This window comes from Oncorhynchus masou, chromosome 1 (genome assembly GCF_036934945.1).
Source record: "Oncorhynchus masou masou isolate Uvic2021 chromosome 1, UVic_Omas_1.1, whole genome shotgun sequence".
Classification (NCBI taxonomy): domain Eukaryota; kingdom Metazoa; phylum Chordata; class Actinopteri; order Salmoniformes; family Salmonidae; genus Oncorhynchus; species Oncorhynchus masou.
The window spans coordinates 31,835,026-31,853,131 of NC_088212.1; the positions used below are offsets into that span (position 1 = coordinate 31,835,026).

The 18,106-nt window shown below is 45.6% G+C and overlaps 1 protein-coding gene across 4 annotated transcripts in view; it reads left to right on the forward strand.

Moving 5' to 3' along the window:
• Nucleotides 1-18,106, forward strand: part of LOC135542076 (transcription factor COE2) — a 41,643-nt gene continuing 23,537 nt past the window's right edge. For 2 of the 4 annotated variants that reach the window (XM_064968725.1, XM_064968717.1), the window contains exons 1-6: nucleotides 1-623; nucleotides 3,428-3,584; nucleotides 5,649-5,712; nucleotides 6,831-6,886; nucleotides 7,003-7,076; nucleotides 8,617-8,685. In XM_064968725.1, coding sequence (XP_064824797.1) covers nucleotides 490-623; nucleotides 3,428-3,584; nucleotides 5,649-5,712; nucleotides 6,831-6,886; nucleotides 7,003-7,076; nucleotides 8,617-8,685 — 554 coding nt within the window. In that variant the 5' untranslated portion in view covers nucleotides 1-489. Of the gene's footprint in view, nucleotides 624-3,427; nucleotides 3,585-5,323; nucleotides 5,713-6,830; nucleotides 6,887-7,002; nucleotides 7,077-8,616; nucleotides 8,686-18,106 lie in introns of those variants that run through there. The other 2 variants (XM_064968735.1, XM_064968744.1) reach the window with 2 other exon arrangements.

The following is an 18,106-nucleotide window of genomic DNA, read 5'->3' on the forward strand; positions in this document are numbered from 1 at the left end:
TGAAGTGGAGCATTATTGCCAGCTCTTTAGCCCATACATTCAAAGCGAAAAAGGTCTCTGCTACTTTGTTTGGGAAGGATTTTGCCACCTGATTTTAGAGCTGTCGTGTGGAAGTGTGTGTGCATGCATATCTGTGGAATAGACTACGGTGTGCACGAGACTGTCCAGGAGTGCGCGCGTGTCCACCAAACAGGTGACCCTTGTTTATGTTCGAACCGACGTTTGACGTTACATATCTCCTGTATGTGGACAATGATTGCAGTCCACGGGAAAATACATCTATTGCGTGTTTTCTTTCAAGAGCACGTTTGAAGACAGAATAGTGGACACGCAGTAGCCTATTATTTCCATTGGGCAGCTCTGAAGCCTCAATCATCATCCAAGTGCTCGATAACAGCATCCTGGAACGTACCTCCCAGTTCTATTTTGCCAAAGTGATATTGCTCTCTCGTTTATTCTGAAAAGAACACCATTGGATTTTTGTATTAAATGTACGGGATCCAGGAGCATCTGATAAGAGACGTCAGCGGATTAAAAGAAAGAACTCTAGGAGAGGAGATGGATCCAGTCCGGTCCTGGGTGCGTAATGTCGGTGTTGTGGATGCTAACGTAGCAGCGCAAAGGTAATGCATACCTTCATGTTCTCAAGTCCTGTGGAATTTTGACGAAGATACACGTATCTTTCCTATTGGCAACTAAGCACAACATAAAACAGTATAACGCACGTATAAGAAATTGCTTTAAAGGATGATTAGGTTAGACTTCTTTAAGCATGCAAGATGAGTCAATGTATTATGCACATGGTTTTAACAATTTCTATATCATAAACAATACTATGCTCGGTAAAAAAATGATAAAGGTAAATGACAAATAGCCTACCAGATGGCGCACAGATCACCGTCACATAGCCTATAGACTAGCCTATACAAGTGACCTGTGGTGCAAAGCAGTCAAATATAAAGTATTGTTGTTGATTATGCTCATGGCTCTTGTGTGATACTCATTTACCCTAAACTTATCCAGACTTGAGGTGAAACAAAAAAGCAACAGGTTGTCTTTGGGAGTAAGTGGCCCCGGGCGTAAAATGGACAATTGTGTAGAAAAAATCTATCTCAAGCATCCCTGTCTTTCTGTATGCTGAGTCCTGATTGTCCCGGGCGCGCGCTGTCAATAGCGAGTGGTGGCAGTGTCACAAGCAGCATGAAAGGGATACAACAAAACACAACAACAAAACAAAAACGCATTCTGTCACGAAAGTGACCGCACGGGCCGGAATAGTGTTAATTTAGTGAGGATTCCACAACTTGAGTATTGATTTGTTGGCCTATAGTACGCGCATGTAAGGCTTTTGACGGTTGGAATCTGTTATATCTCCATCCAGAAATTCTCTTATCCCCATATATTAGGCCTATAGCCAATAATAACGATTTAAGTTGATGATAATAGTCCAGAAATAATAATAATAGGCCTAATCATAATAACAATAACAATAATAATGATAATAATAATAATACAATTATGTTGGCCTGTCTACTGAAATATGAATCACTTGACAAATTCATATTCGTATTATCATTTGTTTCCCCCAAAATCAATTAGTCTACCATTATCTTATTCAAAAGTTTTACTGGTTTAAAAATCACCCAAACTTTTGTGTATTCTTAATGCTAAAATACTCCAGTAGCCTTCTTTTCAAAGGAGAACATGCAAAAAAGTAAGCATGCATACAAGGTAGCTTAACATTACTTTCAAAGGTGTATTTGCCTAAATAAACCGTTTTTTGGCAACAGAACAAACTTTTGTTGTGATTTGAAAACCTTCGTAATTTGGTGTATTCGATTAAATAAGGTTATGTCTGATGTTTCAAATGGGCGTTAATCCGATCAGTCTTTTCCTATTTTACATGTATTTTATGCAACCGAAACACATTTGTTGATTGAAAACCTTTTCAATTGGTCACATCATGAATATCACCTTTTCATAATACTCACCAGATAGCAGACATAATATAACTTTCCCTGAATGTACTCTGATGCTTCTTAACCTGTAAGAAAATTAGAATTTTCCGTCTTCTTCCAAGGCTAAATTATGCAGTGATAAAATAACGGATACATGTAGGCTAGAAACAATTATCCTATCAAAAATACATTTTAATTTATGTCTAACTTTGGACCTTTTCTCCTTTCACTTTTCGAAGGTCAAGGATGAAGATTAGCATGAGTGCCAACATAACTTTCACAGTAGACCTATAAGAAAAACGTTTTAAACTTCTTCATATTTTGCAGCGTCGAAAGAAACACAGCCTTTATCTCACCCAGTGTAAGAGGCGAAGCATCAATAAACAATCATTGTTAATTAAGCTCTAGGCCTTCACGCTTGGAGCAAGACAAACTTTGACCCACCCATTAATTACATAAACACTGCGAGCACTTCATGCTATTTTTTTGGTACATGTCAACATTTTGATTTCATTCCACCAACGATAATTCGCGATTTCCTAGGTAGGTCATGCATAGACAGTTAGTCATTGAACTCAATGCGATTCTTGAATTGTTGCTAACAAATAATCTAAATGACCGTTTGTGAAAATTAAGCATAAGATGATTGCATCATACAGTTAGGCGATATAAGCTGTTTATTCTTTCAATCTTAATGAAGCATTTAAATCAAATAGTCTATAATTCCTTTCATGGGTTTCCCCACATTGTTTGTTCAGTATTTTCAAAACAAATTTTCTCCATTTTGCCATTCCTGACGAATTCATGTTGCAATGTTAAATCTAGAACTGAATGATTCTGTTATAGTCTATACAGTTTACCTTAATAAACAGTGATTGGAGTTGTAATGTGCCATCACTAGCACATTAGAGGCTGCTGCCTATATACATGCACTTGAAATCACTGTGCCTCTTTAATGAATAGAACACCAGTCACTTTTAATAATGTTGACTGATTTTGAATTACTCATCTCATATGTATATACTGTATTCTATTCTATTCTATTCTACTGTATCTTAGTCTATGCCGCTCTGACATTGCTCGTCCATATATTTATATATTCTTAATTCCATTCCTTTACTTAGTCTTGTGTGTATTGGGTATATGTTGTGAAATTGTTAGATATTACTACACTGTTGGAGCTGAAAACACAAGCATTTTGCTACACGCACAATAACATCTGCTAAACACGTGTACGTGACCAATAAAATGTGATTTTGATTAGATTTTAAGAGTGTTTGCTATGTGTGACTGAGGATTGTGATGTAGTGTAAGTGAATTTTCCTCTCCTCTCCTCTCCTCTCCTCTCCTCTCCTCTCCTCTCCTCTCCTCTCCTCTCCCTCTCCTCTCCTCTCCTCTCCTCTCCTCTCCTCTCCTCTCCTCTCCTCTCCTCTCCTCTCCTCTCCTCTCCTCTCCTCTCCTCTCTACAGTGGTGTAGCTCTCTCCAGGGCCCACTTTGAGAAGCAGCCCCCCTCTAACCTGCGCAAGTCCAACTTCTTCCACTTCGTCCTGGCACTCTATGACAGACACGGACAGCCTGTAGAGGTGGAGAGGACTTCCTTCGTGGACTTTGTGGAACAGGACAAGGTGTGTGTGTTTGTTTGTTTCAGTTTGTTGACTGTGTGAGTATATTTGTGCATATTTCTCCATGGATTTCTCTTTATTACACATGTCCTCTGTGTTCGCTATTATTGAAATCAAATCACACGTCTCAAGTTAGTTTCCATAAGTTTACAAGAGAGAGAGAGTGAAGAAAATGTGGTAGCTCTTACTATAGAAATATAATAATGATTTCTCTGGCTATTACAGAAAATGCAGCAAAACTTTAAGCTGACCACATTTACACATTTACCCAACCCATAGCAGGACATTTCTATGCAACCTGTAGTGTACAGGCGTTTAACTTGACCTTCCATGTCCCCTATAAAGCTGAGCTTATTGAACATGTTACATGTTACAAGCCTCCCTCCCAATGAGCTGAGCTGATGGTGAGCGATTGAAAACTAATACCTAATGACTAATTAACAGCCTTACTCATTAGTGGGACATCACTACTTGTAAAAATGCAAATTACGCTCGCCTCTGTTAAGTTTTACCGTGACCAAATCATCAAAGTCTCTTTTCCTCCCACCCTCACATTATAAATACTGCAGAGGGGGGAGAAGTACATTCCTCAGGTCAGACATTGGGTCAAAGAAGGAGAGGAAGAGGTGCAGAGTGGCAGTCAGATTGAGAGGGAGAGAGAGGGAGAGAGAGAGAAAGAGAGAAAGAAAAGGCGAGAGAGTTTTGAGAGAACAAGAGAGACAGACAGAGAGCGACAGGGCAGGGGAGGGGTACACTGCATGGTGGAAGCCTTATGCCCAGTGTTGATGGATGGTTTTGCCTTGTGGTTAAACTCGAGCTGGGAGTGTGAGGCTTGTGGTCCAAACTGGTAACAGCTCTCCCCTCGAGAGAGAGAAAAGAGGGCACTGTCCTGTCAAAGGAAGTTCAAACACGGTTTTGTTTTACAGACAGAGAGTGTCAGTGCTAATGCAAGGGGCTGAGGGCTGTCAGTGTTTCCCCAAGCGCCACACACACAGCCATGTCAAGGCAGAATGATATGACGGCTGCAGAGGAGTTTCTTTTCTGCATGTTTAACCTGGCATCTGGTTTTGTTGTTATTCAGAGGTAGAAGGGTGATACCGGTATATAAATGTGCCTCTGTGAATATTTACTAAACATTATGTTCCAGTCTCTACTGTAAATGGTATATTTCTCTCTTTCTTTCCTTCGCTCATCTCTCTTAATATGTTCATTTCTTTCCTTCCTCTCCTATCTCTTACTTTCTCCTTATCTCTGTCTTCCTCTCTTTTTGCTCAGAGATGACGGCTCCCTGGGTTATTGGACCAGGGAGGATTCCTTTGAGACCAGTTAGCAAGAGACTGGAAAGGGAAAGAAAGAGAGGGATAAAATGAAAGAGGGTGGTGTAGAGCCAGGGGGAAGAAAGGATGGGGGAAGAAAGGATGAGAGAAGAAAGGATGGGGAAGAAAGGATGGGGGAAGAAAGGATGTGGCAAGAAAGGATGGAGGAAGAAAGGATGGAGGAAGAAAGGATGTGGCAAGAAAGGATGGAGGAAGGGAAGTTTCTCTGTCAAGGTCGAACTGCTGCTCACTCTCGCAGCACTACAGTCGTTTCCACTCACTGGAATATCCAGAGTAGGCCTACGCACACAGACAGACACATTGCGCACATGCACACATACGCACACACACGCGAGCTTGTGCACACGTTCACTGTTTCATAGCATACATGATAATGGGTATACTCTATTTCATTTGATCATACAGATCCCACGGCTTTAGGATTTCACGTCAGATGTGCTGCAGTTCAACTTCTAAAAAGAGGAGCTAACTCAAGGTTAAGCACCCAGCTCTGGAGCACAGTGCAGGGTCCCATCTGGGGGTTTGAGCCTACAACCCTGGGATCCCCACACCACTCCCAGGGAAGGATGAAGTGCAGGATTAGAGGAGCCTGACTCTGCTTAACTGCGCTTAGTGATGCCCAGATGTACTTAACTGTGCTTAACTGTGCCCTTACCGGTGCTATAACTGCATGACTGCATCTGTGCGTTTGTCTGTTTGTCTGTTTGTCTGTTTGTCGTCTCATTCTAAGGAGCAGACGGGAGAAAAGACCAACAACGGCACGCACTACAAGATACAGCTCCTCTACAGCAATGGTGAGTGCACCTTCAAATCATCAGCCATAGCATCAGATAGCAGCATGTCCCATTCATGTCAGTGTGAGAACGTGGCCACTCGGGTATTGATGTTCTGTGTGGTTTCATGTCTCTTGATTCTTTGTCCCAGAGACATTTTAGTGTCTGACCACTTCAGAGTGGGAGGAGGAACAGGTTGTCCTGAGCCGGACCACAGACCAAACACTATTCCGCATCTTAATGGTATGGTCATGGAATGGACATGATATGGACATAACCACTTCTCATGCGTTCCAAATATGAGAGCAAAAAGCCCACTTGAACCCCCCACCCTCTCTCTCCCAGTGGTCTTCTCCCTGCCACTTCCTCTGCCTCTCATCCCACCTAATCCTTCTTCTAAATATCTATCCACTCATCCAATTTCTGAGTTTTTTTGAGCCCCAGATTTAGTTGTGTGTGGAGCTGCTTCCTTGCCCATAAACAGGGAAACAAGGTACACAGTGCCCCACAGGGTGTTACAACATCAGATAAGGGATATGCAAAGAGATTTCTGGTTCCCATTAGCCTCTACTGCCCCTCCTCTGATATCGCCATGGCACCCATGGGAGAGGAGATAAAAGAAATGTACCAGAAAGACCCCCACCATACACACTCATACACATACACTGTACACTGTACACACATGCCTGCCTCTACACCCTCCCTTCCCCTTTCCCCAAGCCATATCAAAGGCCTCCAGATTGAGACTTTGATGAAAGGAACCCGTTTTAAAAGCAGTATTCTTCATAGGCTTCATAATAAAATCCCTATGATAAAACGTGGTGCTCTTCAGATGCAATTCATTACATTGATGGCAGCTTTCAAGGAAGTAAAACCAGTTGTTTTGAAGCACCCAGAGACCAAAGATTCAGGTGTTTTCTAAAAGCATGCTGGGAGGCTCTCTGTCAGATCCCATACTCCTAAAGCCCTCCACTGCTCCTCATCTGACCTGTATGGATGACCCAGGGAATGGCCATTCTGGGAATCAAATAAATGTCCCGTCTAAAACACTCATATCCCATCCCTTCAGGATTAGGTTGTTGTTGTGAAATGAGTCCAGTTTAGTTTCCTTTACTGATTGTGTATGTGTCTGTGTGCAGGGGTTCGTACGGAACAGGATCTTTATGCACGACTTATTGACTCAGTCACTAAACAGGTAAGGAGCCCTGTTTGCCTTGACTGGATTTAGCCTGCTGTGGAACTCCTGATTACAGCTTGATTGATTGCACATGAAATCTAATTCTCCCATCACTCGCTCTCCCTCTCTCTCAGCCCATAGCATATGAGGGACAGAACAAGAATCCTGAAATGTGCCGTGTTCTTCTCACCCACGAGGTTATGTGCAGGTGAGCCACACACACACACACACACACACACACACACACACACACACACACACACACACACACACACACACACACACACACACACACACACACACACACACACACACACACACACACACACACACACACACACACACACACACACACACACACACACACACACACACACACACACACACACACACAACACACACACACACACACACACAAACAGATGGAGGAAATCATATTCTTCAAAATATCCATCACCCATGTCTCTTTGTTTTGTCTTGATGTGTCTGACATGTGGTATGCCATTTGAAAATAAGACTGGGGTTGAATGGGGTTGAAGTGAAAGTATAGCCTGTCTGTCTTCAGGCTTGTTACAGTGTGAGCCCCCTGCCGCCTTCTCCTGTAGCCCCCGAGTCCCCTACCAGCTCCTGTTTCTCTCTGGAGCATCCCTCACGGACATGGGGAGCTACGGGGGCCAGACTTCCTTGAACCTCCACTGAAACATGTTCAGGGTATAATTAACCCCCCCAACCCCCATCACCACCCCAGCCCCTTACGTTTTACTTGGACAATGGTCCACAATGGAACCCTGTTGAAACATACAATTAGAGTAGTTTCTCTGATTTCTGAAAGCTTTAGTTTCTAACGGAAACTATGCATAATGTGTAGAAGGCATAAGACAGTGTGGCAGCAATGGGTCAGGGTGAAAGAAGAGGGCTGCCGTTGTGGTGATTTAGTAAGACTGGGCTTCCTCACTATGCATGTTATGTTTTTGGAGGTATGGAGGTAGGAAGAGAGGGACAGAGGGAGAGAGCGAGTGACTGCTGGGGAAGTGGGGCAGTGACCCAGGGTTTGAGGGCAGGAGGGGGAAGGAGAGGGGGGTTTGGCAGGGGAAGAGGGGCTAAGACTGAGTGGGCTTTGCCATTGTTTAGCCAACAGATGCCCGAGTGTGACTCACAGCTGGCTAATAACAGAGCCGGGGAGGCAGAGGGCAAGCGTCACAGCTGGGGAGTGAGGCCGTCTGACAGGGGGGCGGAGGGGGGGGGGGCAGAGGGGGGCAGGGCCAAGCTGGGACACGAGAGGGGTGAAGCGAGGTGTAGGAGTGGCAGATGGTTAGGGGTGGGGGCACTTTTTGTTATGCAGCGGAGGGGACTTGGAGGGTGGGCCGGGGGCCAGCAGGCTCCACAGACAGGACTGCTGACGAATTGTAGGATGCTGTGTGTGTGGGTGTGTGTGTGTGTTGATGTGTTTGTCTGTGGGTGATTGGGTGGGGGTTGAGTTTGATTTCGAAATCAATGTGACAGATTGCCAGGCTGGCTTTTCACTTCTGAATAATGTCTCCCTGTTTGTATGGTCCGTTGTTGTACCTTTTCTCCCCTTTCTTTTATTCTTTTGTCTCTTTCTCCCCTCCTCTCCTTTACCCTTTTTGTTTCCCTGGATCAGTGCAGTCTGGAACGGTGGACGGGCCAAAGGAAAGATCAGTCCTGTCATGCTGGTTTGTTTCACTCACTGTGTTGTTGTGTTTTCTGGTTGTTCTTTTGGAACACAGTCGCTGTTGTGAGAAGAAAAGCTGTGGAAACCGCAACGAGACACCCTCTGACCCAGTCATCATTGACAGGTAACAGCACCTGTCACCCGCTCACACAACCCTGACAACGTCAAACACCCCAACTGAACCTGTGTTCCACTGTCTCCCCCTCAACTGTCCCTCTCATGCCTCTAAGATGTCCAGACATACTCAGATGCAGAAATACTCACTACTCACACAAACAGAGAGAGAGAGAGGGAGAGAGAGAGAGAGAGAGAGAGACGGGGGGGAGGGGAGGGCAGAGACCCAGATCCATGTGATGAGATCTCACAAATAAGCTGTTGTCTCTATGGCCAGTAAGGACAGAGGGCCTAGTGGGAGAGGAATGGTTAGTGGGGGCAATGGGACAGAGGGCAGGGTAGGGATGTGTAAGGGTGATGGCGAGGTGCATACATGTCTGCATGTTAAATATGTGTGCAAGTGTGTACAGTCTGTGTGTGTTGTTGTGGGTGTGTGTGTATTTGGTTGCTCACCCTCTTGGTCTGTGTTGCTGTGCCAGATGCCTTTAACCCCATGGAGTCGATGTCCACGCCCCCAGCGGAAATCTAATTAGCATAATAAAACATTCCCATAAAAAAATGTGTTTAGGGGCCCCTGAGTGGTGCAGTGGTCTAAGGCACTGCATCTCAGTGCTAGAGGTGTCACTACAGATCCGGGTTCGATCCTGGGAGGTGTCACAGCAGGCCGCGACTGGGAGACGCATAATTGGCCCAGCGTCATCTGGGTTAGGGGAGGGTTTGGCTGTCCAGGATATCCTTGTCCCATCATGCTCGCTGGCGCATGCACGCTTACACGGTCACTAGTTGGATGGTGTTTCCTCCGGCACATTGGTGTGGCTGGCTTCCATGTTAAGCGAGCAGTGTGGCTTGGCAGGGTTGTGTTTCAGAGGATGCATGGCTCTCGACCTCTGTACGGGAGTTGCAGCGATGGGACAAGACTGTAACTACCAATTCAATATAACAAAAAAGGGGTAAAAAAGAAGCTAGATTTTAAGATAGAGATATCAGGTTTTTTTGCATTGGATGCGTCTCAATCCTACACAAGCATCTTGGGACTCGTCTGAAGTCGCTACAGCCGATCTGCCAACTTCTGTCTATAACGTCCTAACAGTTTGGGCTACACAGTAATATGACCCCTCTGTGGAAGGGTGAGACTCTCATGAACAAGTACATGTTGGTTGTTTTGCTCTATGTTGGTTGTTTTGCTCTTTGTTGGTTGTTTTGCTCTATGTTAGTTGTTTTGCTCTATGTTAGTTGTTTTGCTCTATTTTGGCTGTTTTGCTCTATGTTAGTTGTTTTGCCTCACAAGACTCGTCTGAAGGTCCCGCGGTACCAGTTGAACAAATTAATGGAAGTATATATGGACTGTTTAGTGCCAAAAATAAGGGGTTAAATACAAGTAAAAAGTATATATCTTGGATATAGAACAGACACTTCAGAACAAACATCCTTTTTGTTGGGGACTATCTGTTGTTCTATGTAGTTAATCTCTTATTCAATGCGTTTGTATGGGCTAATAGAAGTAAGCCAAATACATTTTTTTTATATACTTCAAGGGGTCTTAAAATTCAAAATCAAATAGCAAAATGATCCTTGGTATGACCTTCTTAAAACAATTCCATATAGCTTAGTAGAACCCCCTCGCCCCCCTCCCCCGGCTTAGACAGGGCTTAGACTATAATGGGTTAATGGAGTGCACCCACCCTGTGAGTGTTTATGACACTGAGGCATGCGTCTGTGATAGTTAGCGTCTCTGCAGTATACCTGTCACTGCTAATGTAAGCATCTGTGTTTGTTAGTGACTGTGCTGCTAACACATGCAGATACTGTACACTCTGTCTGTCTGTCTGTCTGTCTGTCTGCCTCCTATGCACTGGTGGTCAGCACACAGAACACTGTGACTGCCCCTTGCACTTAGTCCACACTGTCCTACAAAATAACAACTCTGTACCCAGTCCTAAACTCCTGCCATATATACTGTATGAATAAAAAACATCCCTGTCAGAATCATGAAGAGTTAGGGTCTATCATGCAATGTGAGGGTTCACACATATGTCTTGTCTGCAGCCTCCATAACTGACAGCCAGTTATCAGGCTTTAGGGAGACAGAGCGTTACCTTAATCGGCATGTGTGAGGGCTTCCACGTCCCAGGGATTTTGGAAGTCACACAGGGTCTGCATGGAGTTAACCACTGTGATGAATGCTCTTAAGCAGACCTATGTACAATAGCTTTTCTGTGATGTCATCTCTTCAACCTTCATCGCACCCCTCCCTCCCTCCCTCCCTCCCTCCCTCCCTCCCTCCCTCCCTCCCTCCCTCCCTCCCTCCCTCCCTCCCTCCCTCCCTCCCTCCCTCCCTCCCTCCCTCCCTCCCTCCCTCCCTCCCTCCCTCCCTCCCTCCTAAAATATGCTCACTTCATACATGTCAAAGATTTCTCTCTCTCTTTTTCTCCTCTGTTCAAGCTGGCTGGCTGTTGACAGTGTGTCTCAGAGGATCTCTGCTGAAGATAGTTTTCATATAACGGAAAAATTGGGCTGTTGTCTTTTGGATTTTCCCAGAATCCCTAGGAGCAGCTGTTTTTCTCATTTAGTGCATTACTTTCCCAACTATCCTTTTCCTCCATCTTCCATGGCTAAACCTCTCCAAAGATTGTTCATAAGTAGTGCAGGGGGCTTGTGAATTGGAGGATCTGTATCAGTGTGTGAGCCTGTGCAGGCTGATGGTGGTGCTGTAAGGATGGTTTTAAATGGGATCGTTGACCTAATCACACTGTGCCCATCCAGACCTGATAGGAGCTTTTCCCTCTTGACAGGCTCATGGATCCCTCTCCTATTAGCAGCTATGTAATTTGGGATAAGCTGTTGGAATTTGTTGCACTGTGTCCTTGCAGAAATCCCAAATGTATTTCTTGTGGGTTTGTATGTGTATATGTGTGAGAGAGGGAGAATGTGTCTGTGTGAATATGTACATTGTTTGTGTGTACATAAATTAATGTATGTTTCTGTTTGTGTGTGTTTATGCATTTATAGTGTATGGATGCATGTGCAATTGTGTGTATGTGACCCATTGGCTGACTTTTACCCCTGTCACTGCTTGGGGCCTAAATGATTTGTGTGTGTGTGTGTGTGTGTGTGTTTGTGTGTGTGTGTGTGTGTGTGTGTGTGTGTGTGGTGGGTGGGGGTGGTGGTTGTTTTTGAGGGTGCAGTAATCATCCTCCTGCTCCCAGCCCCAACACCTGTTCTCCAATTAACATGCAGCGTGCCAGGGCCCACCCTCCCTACTGCCACCCTCCCTACTGCCACCCTCCCTACTGCCACCCCTACTGCCGCCCCTACTGCCACCCCTACTGCCAACCTCCCTGCTGCCACTCTCCCTGCTGCCACCCTCCCTACTGCCACCCCTACTGCCGCCCCTACTGCCACCCCTACTGCCACCCTCCCTACTGCCACCCTCCCTACTGCCACCCTCCCTACTGCCACCCCTACTGCCACCCTCCCTACTGCCACCCTCCCTCCCTCTCTCTCTCTCTTACTCTTACTCTCTCTCTCTCTCTCTCTCTCTCTCTCTCTCTCTCTCTCTCTCTCTCTCTCTCTCTTACTCTTTCTCTTTGAGATTCTCTTGGATTCTCATGCTTATACCAGCGTTTCTACCACACTCTTTCTATCTGTCTTTCACTTTCTTTCTGCCCTTGTCTTTCTCTCTTCCTCTGCCTCGTGTTTCCTTATCCCCCCCCCCCCTCATCCTAGCCCATCAAATTTGGTGATAATTAGGCAGTGTCATTAGGACACCTACCCAAGTACAAGGGAGTTTGCAATTCCCCAAACGGCCCAAACCCCCTATTTTCTAATCTCCTTTCCATATTGTCCCCCCCCTCCCAATCCCCTCCTGCTGCTCCGCTCCCTCCTTCTCCCTAATCCTGATTTGAGTGAAAGGGGAGAGAGGAGATCACAGCTGATCCATAGGGAGGGATGGCGGGATGCAGGAGTGGGGGTAGGGGGCTTGGAGGTGTTGGGGGTTAGTCAGAATGGGGAGAGGACTCTTTAAGACACCCTTACTCCTCTTCATATAAAGCACTGATCAGGTCATACTGCTTGCAGTGTTTACTAGTCTTGTCATTGTTGAATATGTCACTCACTCACTGACTATCTTATGCAATTGAGGGGGACCTCTTTGTTTTGAAGATGTAAATTATCTTTGATTGATTAATTGACTGATTGATTCCTCTGTTTTTGACAATTTCAAATTGTGGATTACGTTCTTACGTGCCCTGTTGCTGAATTACTCACTTGTGATTAAATTATCTGTTTCAAAGAGAACTGACTGTATGGCTGTAGCATAGAACTCCATACTCCATTCTCTGATATGTTCTGTTTTTTTGTTTTTTTACAGGCCTTGCTGTCACAGCTTTTGCATTTTCTGGCTTTGATATTTTGTCAGTGCTTGTCTAACTTACATATACCAGAACACATCCCTGTGTGTGTCCCTCCCTCCTCCAACCTAAGGAGTTCTACTCTCTACTCAGAGACAGACAGGTCAGTTAACAGTGGCATTACTGCCAGATGACCCCTGACCTTTAGAGAACTATATGAGCGCTAGCCTCTGTGTTTATAGAGGAGCATGCTTTACAACAGAGGCAGACAGTCAGTATTAGTGTTTGTAGGAATGGGAAGTTTGGATTGGTTAATGGGAGGGGGCAGGGTTGGAGTGTATGACCGTGGTTTTACATTTGGGTAGGAGGTCGGAATCAATAGATGGTCATAAGGAAAGCATGAAAGATCCATTGTAAGGGAGGAGAGGGGGGCAGGGGAGGAGCGAGTCCGGAGAGGGGATCAATGACATGCACTATCTCACTAATTGATCGGCTTTTCAGGAGGGGGCTTTTTTAACAAGCCAGCACTCTGAGGAAAGAGGAATAATCAATGGGAATTTCCCAATTTTGTCAATATCGCTTTTCCCTTCCCCCTTTCAAAACGACAAGCCATTTCACAAAACCTGGATGCAAGAGAGAGATACATTTGTTTTCCTTTCTGTCAATGAGAACATACAAAATCCTCCTCAGCAAGTTTTTTTCTTCTCATCAATTCGACCAGATAAATCCTTTCCTATGTGTTAAATGATAAAAAAAATGCTTATTATAGGCAGCAGTAATGGTTGTGGTCAAGCCCACTTTTAGAAATGTGATTAGAGCTCCCTTGCGAAGACTTCAAATAGTTGACCCTAAAAGGAATCCGTTGCTCTTCGTCTTGCATTATGGGCCGTATTGCTCTTCGACCCCTGATTCTAGTTATGTGCACGTTTGGTTGTTTTATCTGGCCGTCACATCGCAGCGGATGAAAGTGTGCACACGGTTGCTTTTAAATCAATTTCCACTAAATTGCTTTTACTTCTAGAAAATCATTTGGGTCAATTTCTAATGTCTTCATTTGGATGATGATTATTTCAGTGAATGTTTTGCACGTGTTATCTGTTGGAATCCACACAGATTCCTCTGGACAGTTTGACAATATAGCATTCAGATATCATTTGTTAATTTGTATCTGAATGCCTTTCTTCAACAACCACATCTCTATCACCATGCCCAAACCGGACGCGCACATGCTTCCGCGTGCTTCCACGTGCTTCTGCGTGCGCCATTGTGCGCAAAATTATTTTGTCCCCCCACACCGAATACGATCACAATACGCAGGTTACAATATCAAAACAAACTGAACCAATTATATTAATTTGGGGACAGTTTGAAAAGCGTTAAACATTTATGGCAATTTAGCTAGCTAGCATGCAGTTGCTAGCTAATTTGTCTTATTTAGCTAGCTAGCTTGCTGTTGCTAGCTAATTTGTCCTGGGATATAAACGTTGAGTTGTTATTTTACCTGAAATGCACAAGGTCCTCTACTCCGACAATTAATCCACACATAAAACGGTCAACCGAATCGTTTCTAGTCATCTCTCGTCCTTCCAGGCTTTTTTTCCTTTGGACTTTATATGTCGATTGGCAACTAACTTTCATAATAAGGTGTATTACCACAACCGCTCAGTTAATCTTTCAATCACCCACGTGGGTATAACCAATCTATTTTAGCGCCTGGCAACGCAGACGCTCATTGACGCACACCAGCATTGTGGGTGCAATGACTAAATAACATGTATGTGTAAATGTATTTTGTGACGTGAGCGGTGTGGTCAGCATGTCAGGGACTGTTTGACAATCTGTCTGAATCTTCAACAACCACATCTCTAAGGGACTGTTTGACAATCTGTCTGGATCTTATTTTCTGTCTGTTTCTGCTTGTCTGTCTGTCTGTCTGTCTGTCTGTCTGTCTGTCTGTCTGTCTGTCTGTCTGACTGACTGTCAGCCTGTCTCTCCCTTCTTTCTTTCCTTCCTTCTATCCCTTTCTCTCTCTCTTTTCCCCTATACGTAAGACATATCTGTGTGTTAGTTATGCTGCCTCGGTGTGCTGCCTCGGTGTGCTGCCTCTGTGTGCTGCCTCTGTGTGCTGCCTCTGTGTGCTGCCTCTGTGTGTTGCCTCTGTGTGTTGCCTCTGTTGCGTTCTGAGCTCCTGTACATCTGTGTTGGCAGGTCCCTGCTCCCTGTGCGAGCTTGCCTCTTAGCCTCTCACTGTAATTTTAATGGAGGGGAACATCACCCGCCCCTCTCAACAGAGCCCCCGGGAACATGCAGGGAGCAGAGCTTTTGGAAAGGAACATTAAACAACTGGCCAAAAAAATGGAAACAGCAACCATTTTTGACTGTGTCAGGGGGTCAAATTCCTCACCTCTCCCAGATGCCTAGTAGAAGCCAAATGGCCCTGTTACCTCATCATTTGTCCTCTTGGAGATGTGAACAGTGTCAGTTTTAGAGATTGTTTCTCACGATCACAGAATCTGTAACTCCTTTAGGCTTGGAGCTCAGAATAGGATGACATGGTCTCCAGCAGCAGTTCATGTCAGAGTGGAGATCCTAGTTAACAGACCTATTGGCCCCTTCTACCACCACTACCTCCACCACCTCCTCCACCTCTACCACCAAGACCTCCACCACCACATCCACCACCTCCACCACCACCACCTCCACCTCCTCCACCTGCACCTCCACCTGCACCGCCACTTCCACCATCTCCACCAACACCTCCACCACCACCTCCGCCTCCTCCACCTGCACCTCCACCTGCACCTCCACTTCCACCACCTCCACCAACACCTCCACCTCCACCACCACCTCCCGTCCTCCACCTGCACCTCTACCTGCACCTCCACTTCCACCACCTCTACCAACACCTCCACCTCCACCACCACCACTTACACCTCCACTACCACCACCACCTCCACCACCACCACTTACACCTCCACTACCACCACCACCTCCAACACCACCACCACCCCTGTGTAGTCTGGACACCCTTTCCACAATGGTGGTTCCTTCCCAGACCCATTTTTTACATGTCCCAGAGAGCCCTGATTTTATGGGAAGGAGGAGGAATCCTGCATCTGAAATACACAGATCAATGGCATGACAAGTCCATACAGGCTCATCTCCACTACCTCTGGTAGCGTGCCATGTTTTCTAGCCAAAACATATACATCCCCCTCACAGGCACTCACTGAGCCAGTTATAGCGACAGGCACAATCTACCTACATGCTGATCCTATACGTTCTCATTATTACAGCTACACATCTGTAATGTCTTTAAAGACACACACACACACACACACACACACACACACACACACACACACACACACACACACACACACACACACACACACACACACACACACACACACACACACACACACACACACACACACACACACACACACACACACACACACACACACACACACACACACAATCCCTCCAGTCCCTTCACTTCCCTGTCACAGGCACCTCGTCTCCCTGGTGGCTGGTAGTGTCCAGTCCCTCCAGACCTCTGTCAGGAGCCCTTCAGACAGGGAACTGGCAGTGAGTGGAGACAGAGACGGGGCCCAGCAGCTCCACTGCGCACAACACCACAGGCTGGGCCAGTCTGAGCAGCTGGCACAGGAGTGGGGGGCATCTCCTCCCAGGAGGCAATGAGAGGAGGAGAATGACAGACAGACAGACAGACAGAGGGAGATGGTGCCACTGTCTGAATTATCAAATACTCACTGACAGGTAGTGCTTGTAAGAAACACAGAGAGAGAACACTATTCAGAGTCAGGAGTCAGAATTCATTTTGTGATGTGGTCTCATGTGAACCAGGAAGACCCACGACTCAAATACAGAAAGGAAGTGAACCATGAGTGGCAGATTAGATGACTGGATTGTGCTGTCACCTTTTGCTGCGTTGGACTGCGTTGGGTTGGGTGTCGTGGCTTGAACCCTAACACTCAGAACAAGCATATGTTGTTTTCTTAAGGAGAGAGCACAGAGGGGGAAGTTGGAAACGGAGCGCAGCAGAGAAATGTTTTGACAGGAAATGGGAATGGACTGCAAATGGGCTAATGTGGGTGAATGGGGATATAGGGAGGGGGGTAAACATGGGGTTTGGAAGGGGGCTCATAGCACTGAAAATGGCCACACTCTCCATGAGTGGCTGGGACTGGGTGCTGTGTTACTGGGACAGGGAGAGGGGAAAGCAGCTTCCCATTTGTCTGGCCACTAATGGGTTTCACCTTTGGTAGGGCAGCACTCTCAGGAGGCCAGATTAGCATGATTTATTTTAGAGTACTTGAGATAATTTGTGTGTACATGGATGTGTGTTTATCAGAGTTTGTGTGTATCAGAGTTGGTGTGTATCAGAATTTGTGTGCACATGGATGTGTGTGTATCAGAGTTTGTGTGTATCAGAATTTGTGTGCACATGGATTTGTGTGTATCAGAGTTTGTGTGTATCAGAACTTGTGTGCACATGGATGTGTGTGTATCAGAGTTTGTGTGTACATGGATGTGTGTGTATCAGAGTTTGTGTGTACATGGATGTGTGTGTATCAGAGTTTGTGTGTACATGGATGTGTGTGTATCAGAGTCTGTGTGTACATGGATGTGTGTGTATCAGAGTTTGTGTGTGTTTCAGAGTTTGTGTGTACATGGATGTGTGTGTATCAGAGTTTGTGTGTACATGGATGTGTGTGTATCAGAGTTTGTGTGTACATGGATGTGTGTGTATCAGAGTTTGTGTGTACATGGATTTGTGTGTATCAGAGTTTGTGTGTACATGGATGTGTGTGTGGAGCCTCCAAGCAGGCAGGCATGTGTGTCAAAGGCCAGAGTCAGAGGCCAGTTAGCAGTGGTATTTAGGAACAGGGGCTGTTATCTTTGGCTGGATGCTGGTGCGTAGGGGTGGGGCAAAGAGGTGTGGGGGGTGGATAGGGGGTCAGTCAGCCCCCATATAAAGGTCTTAAATTTCACTAAGGATTTAACGATGCCCCCTGGCGCTGGCCCGGACCCAGTTTGTTTGTTTGTTTGTCTGTT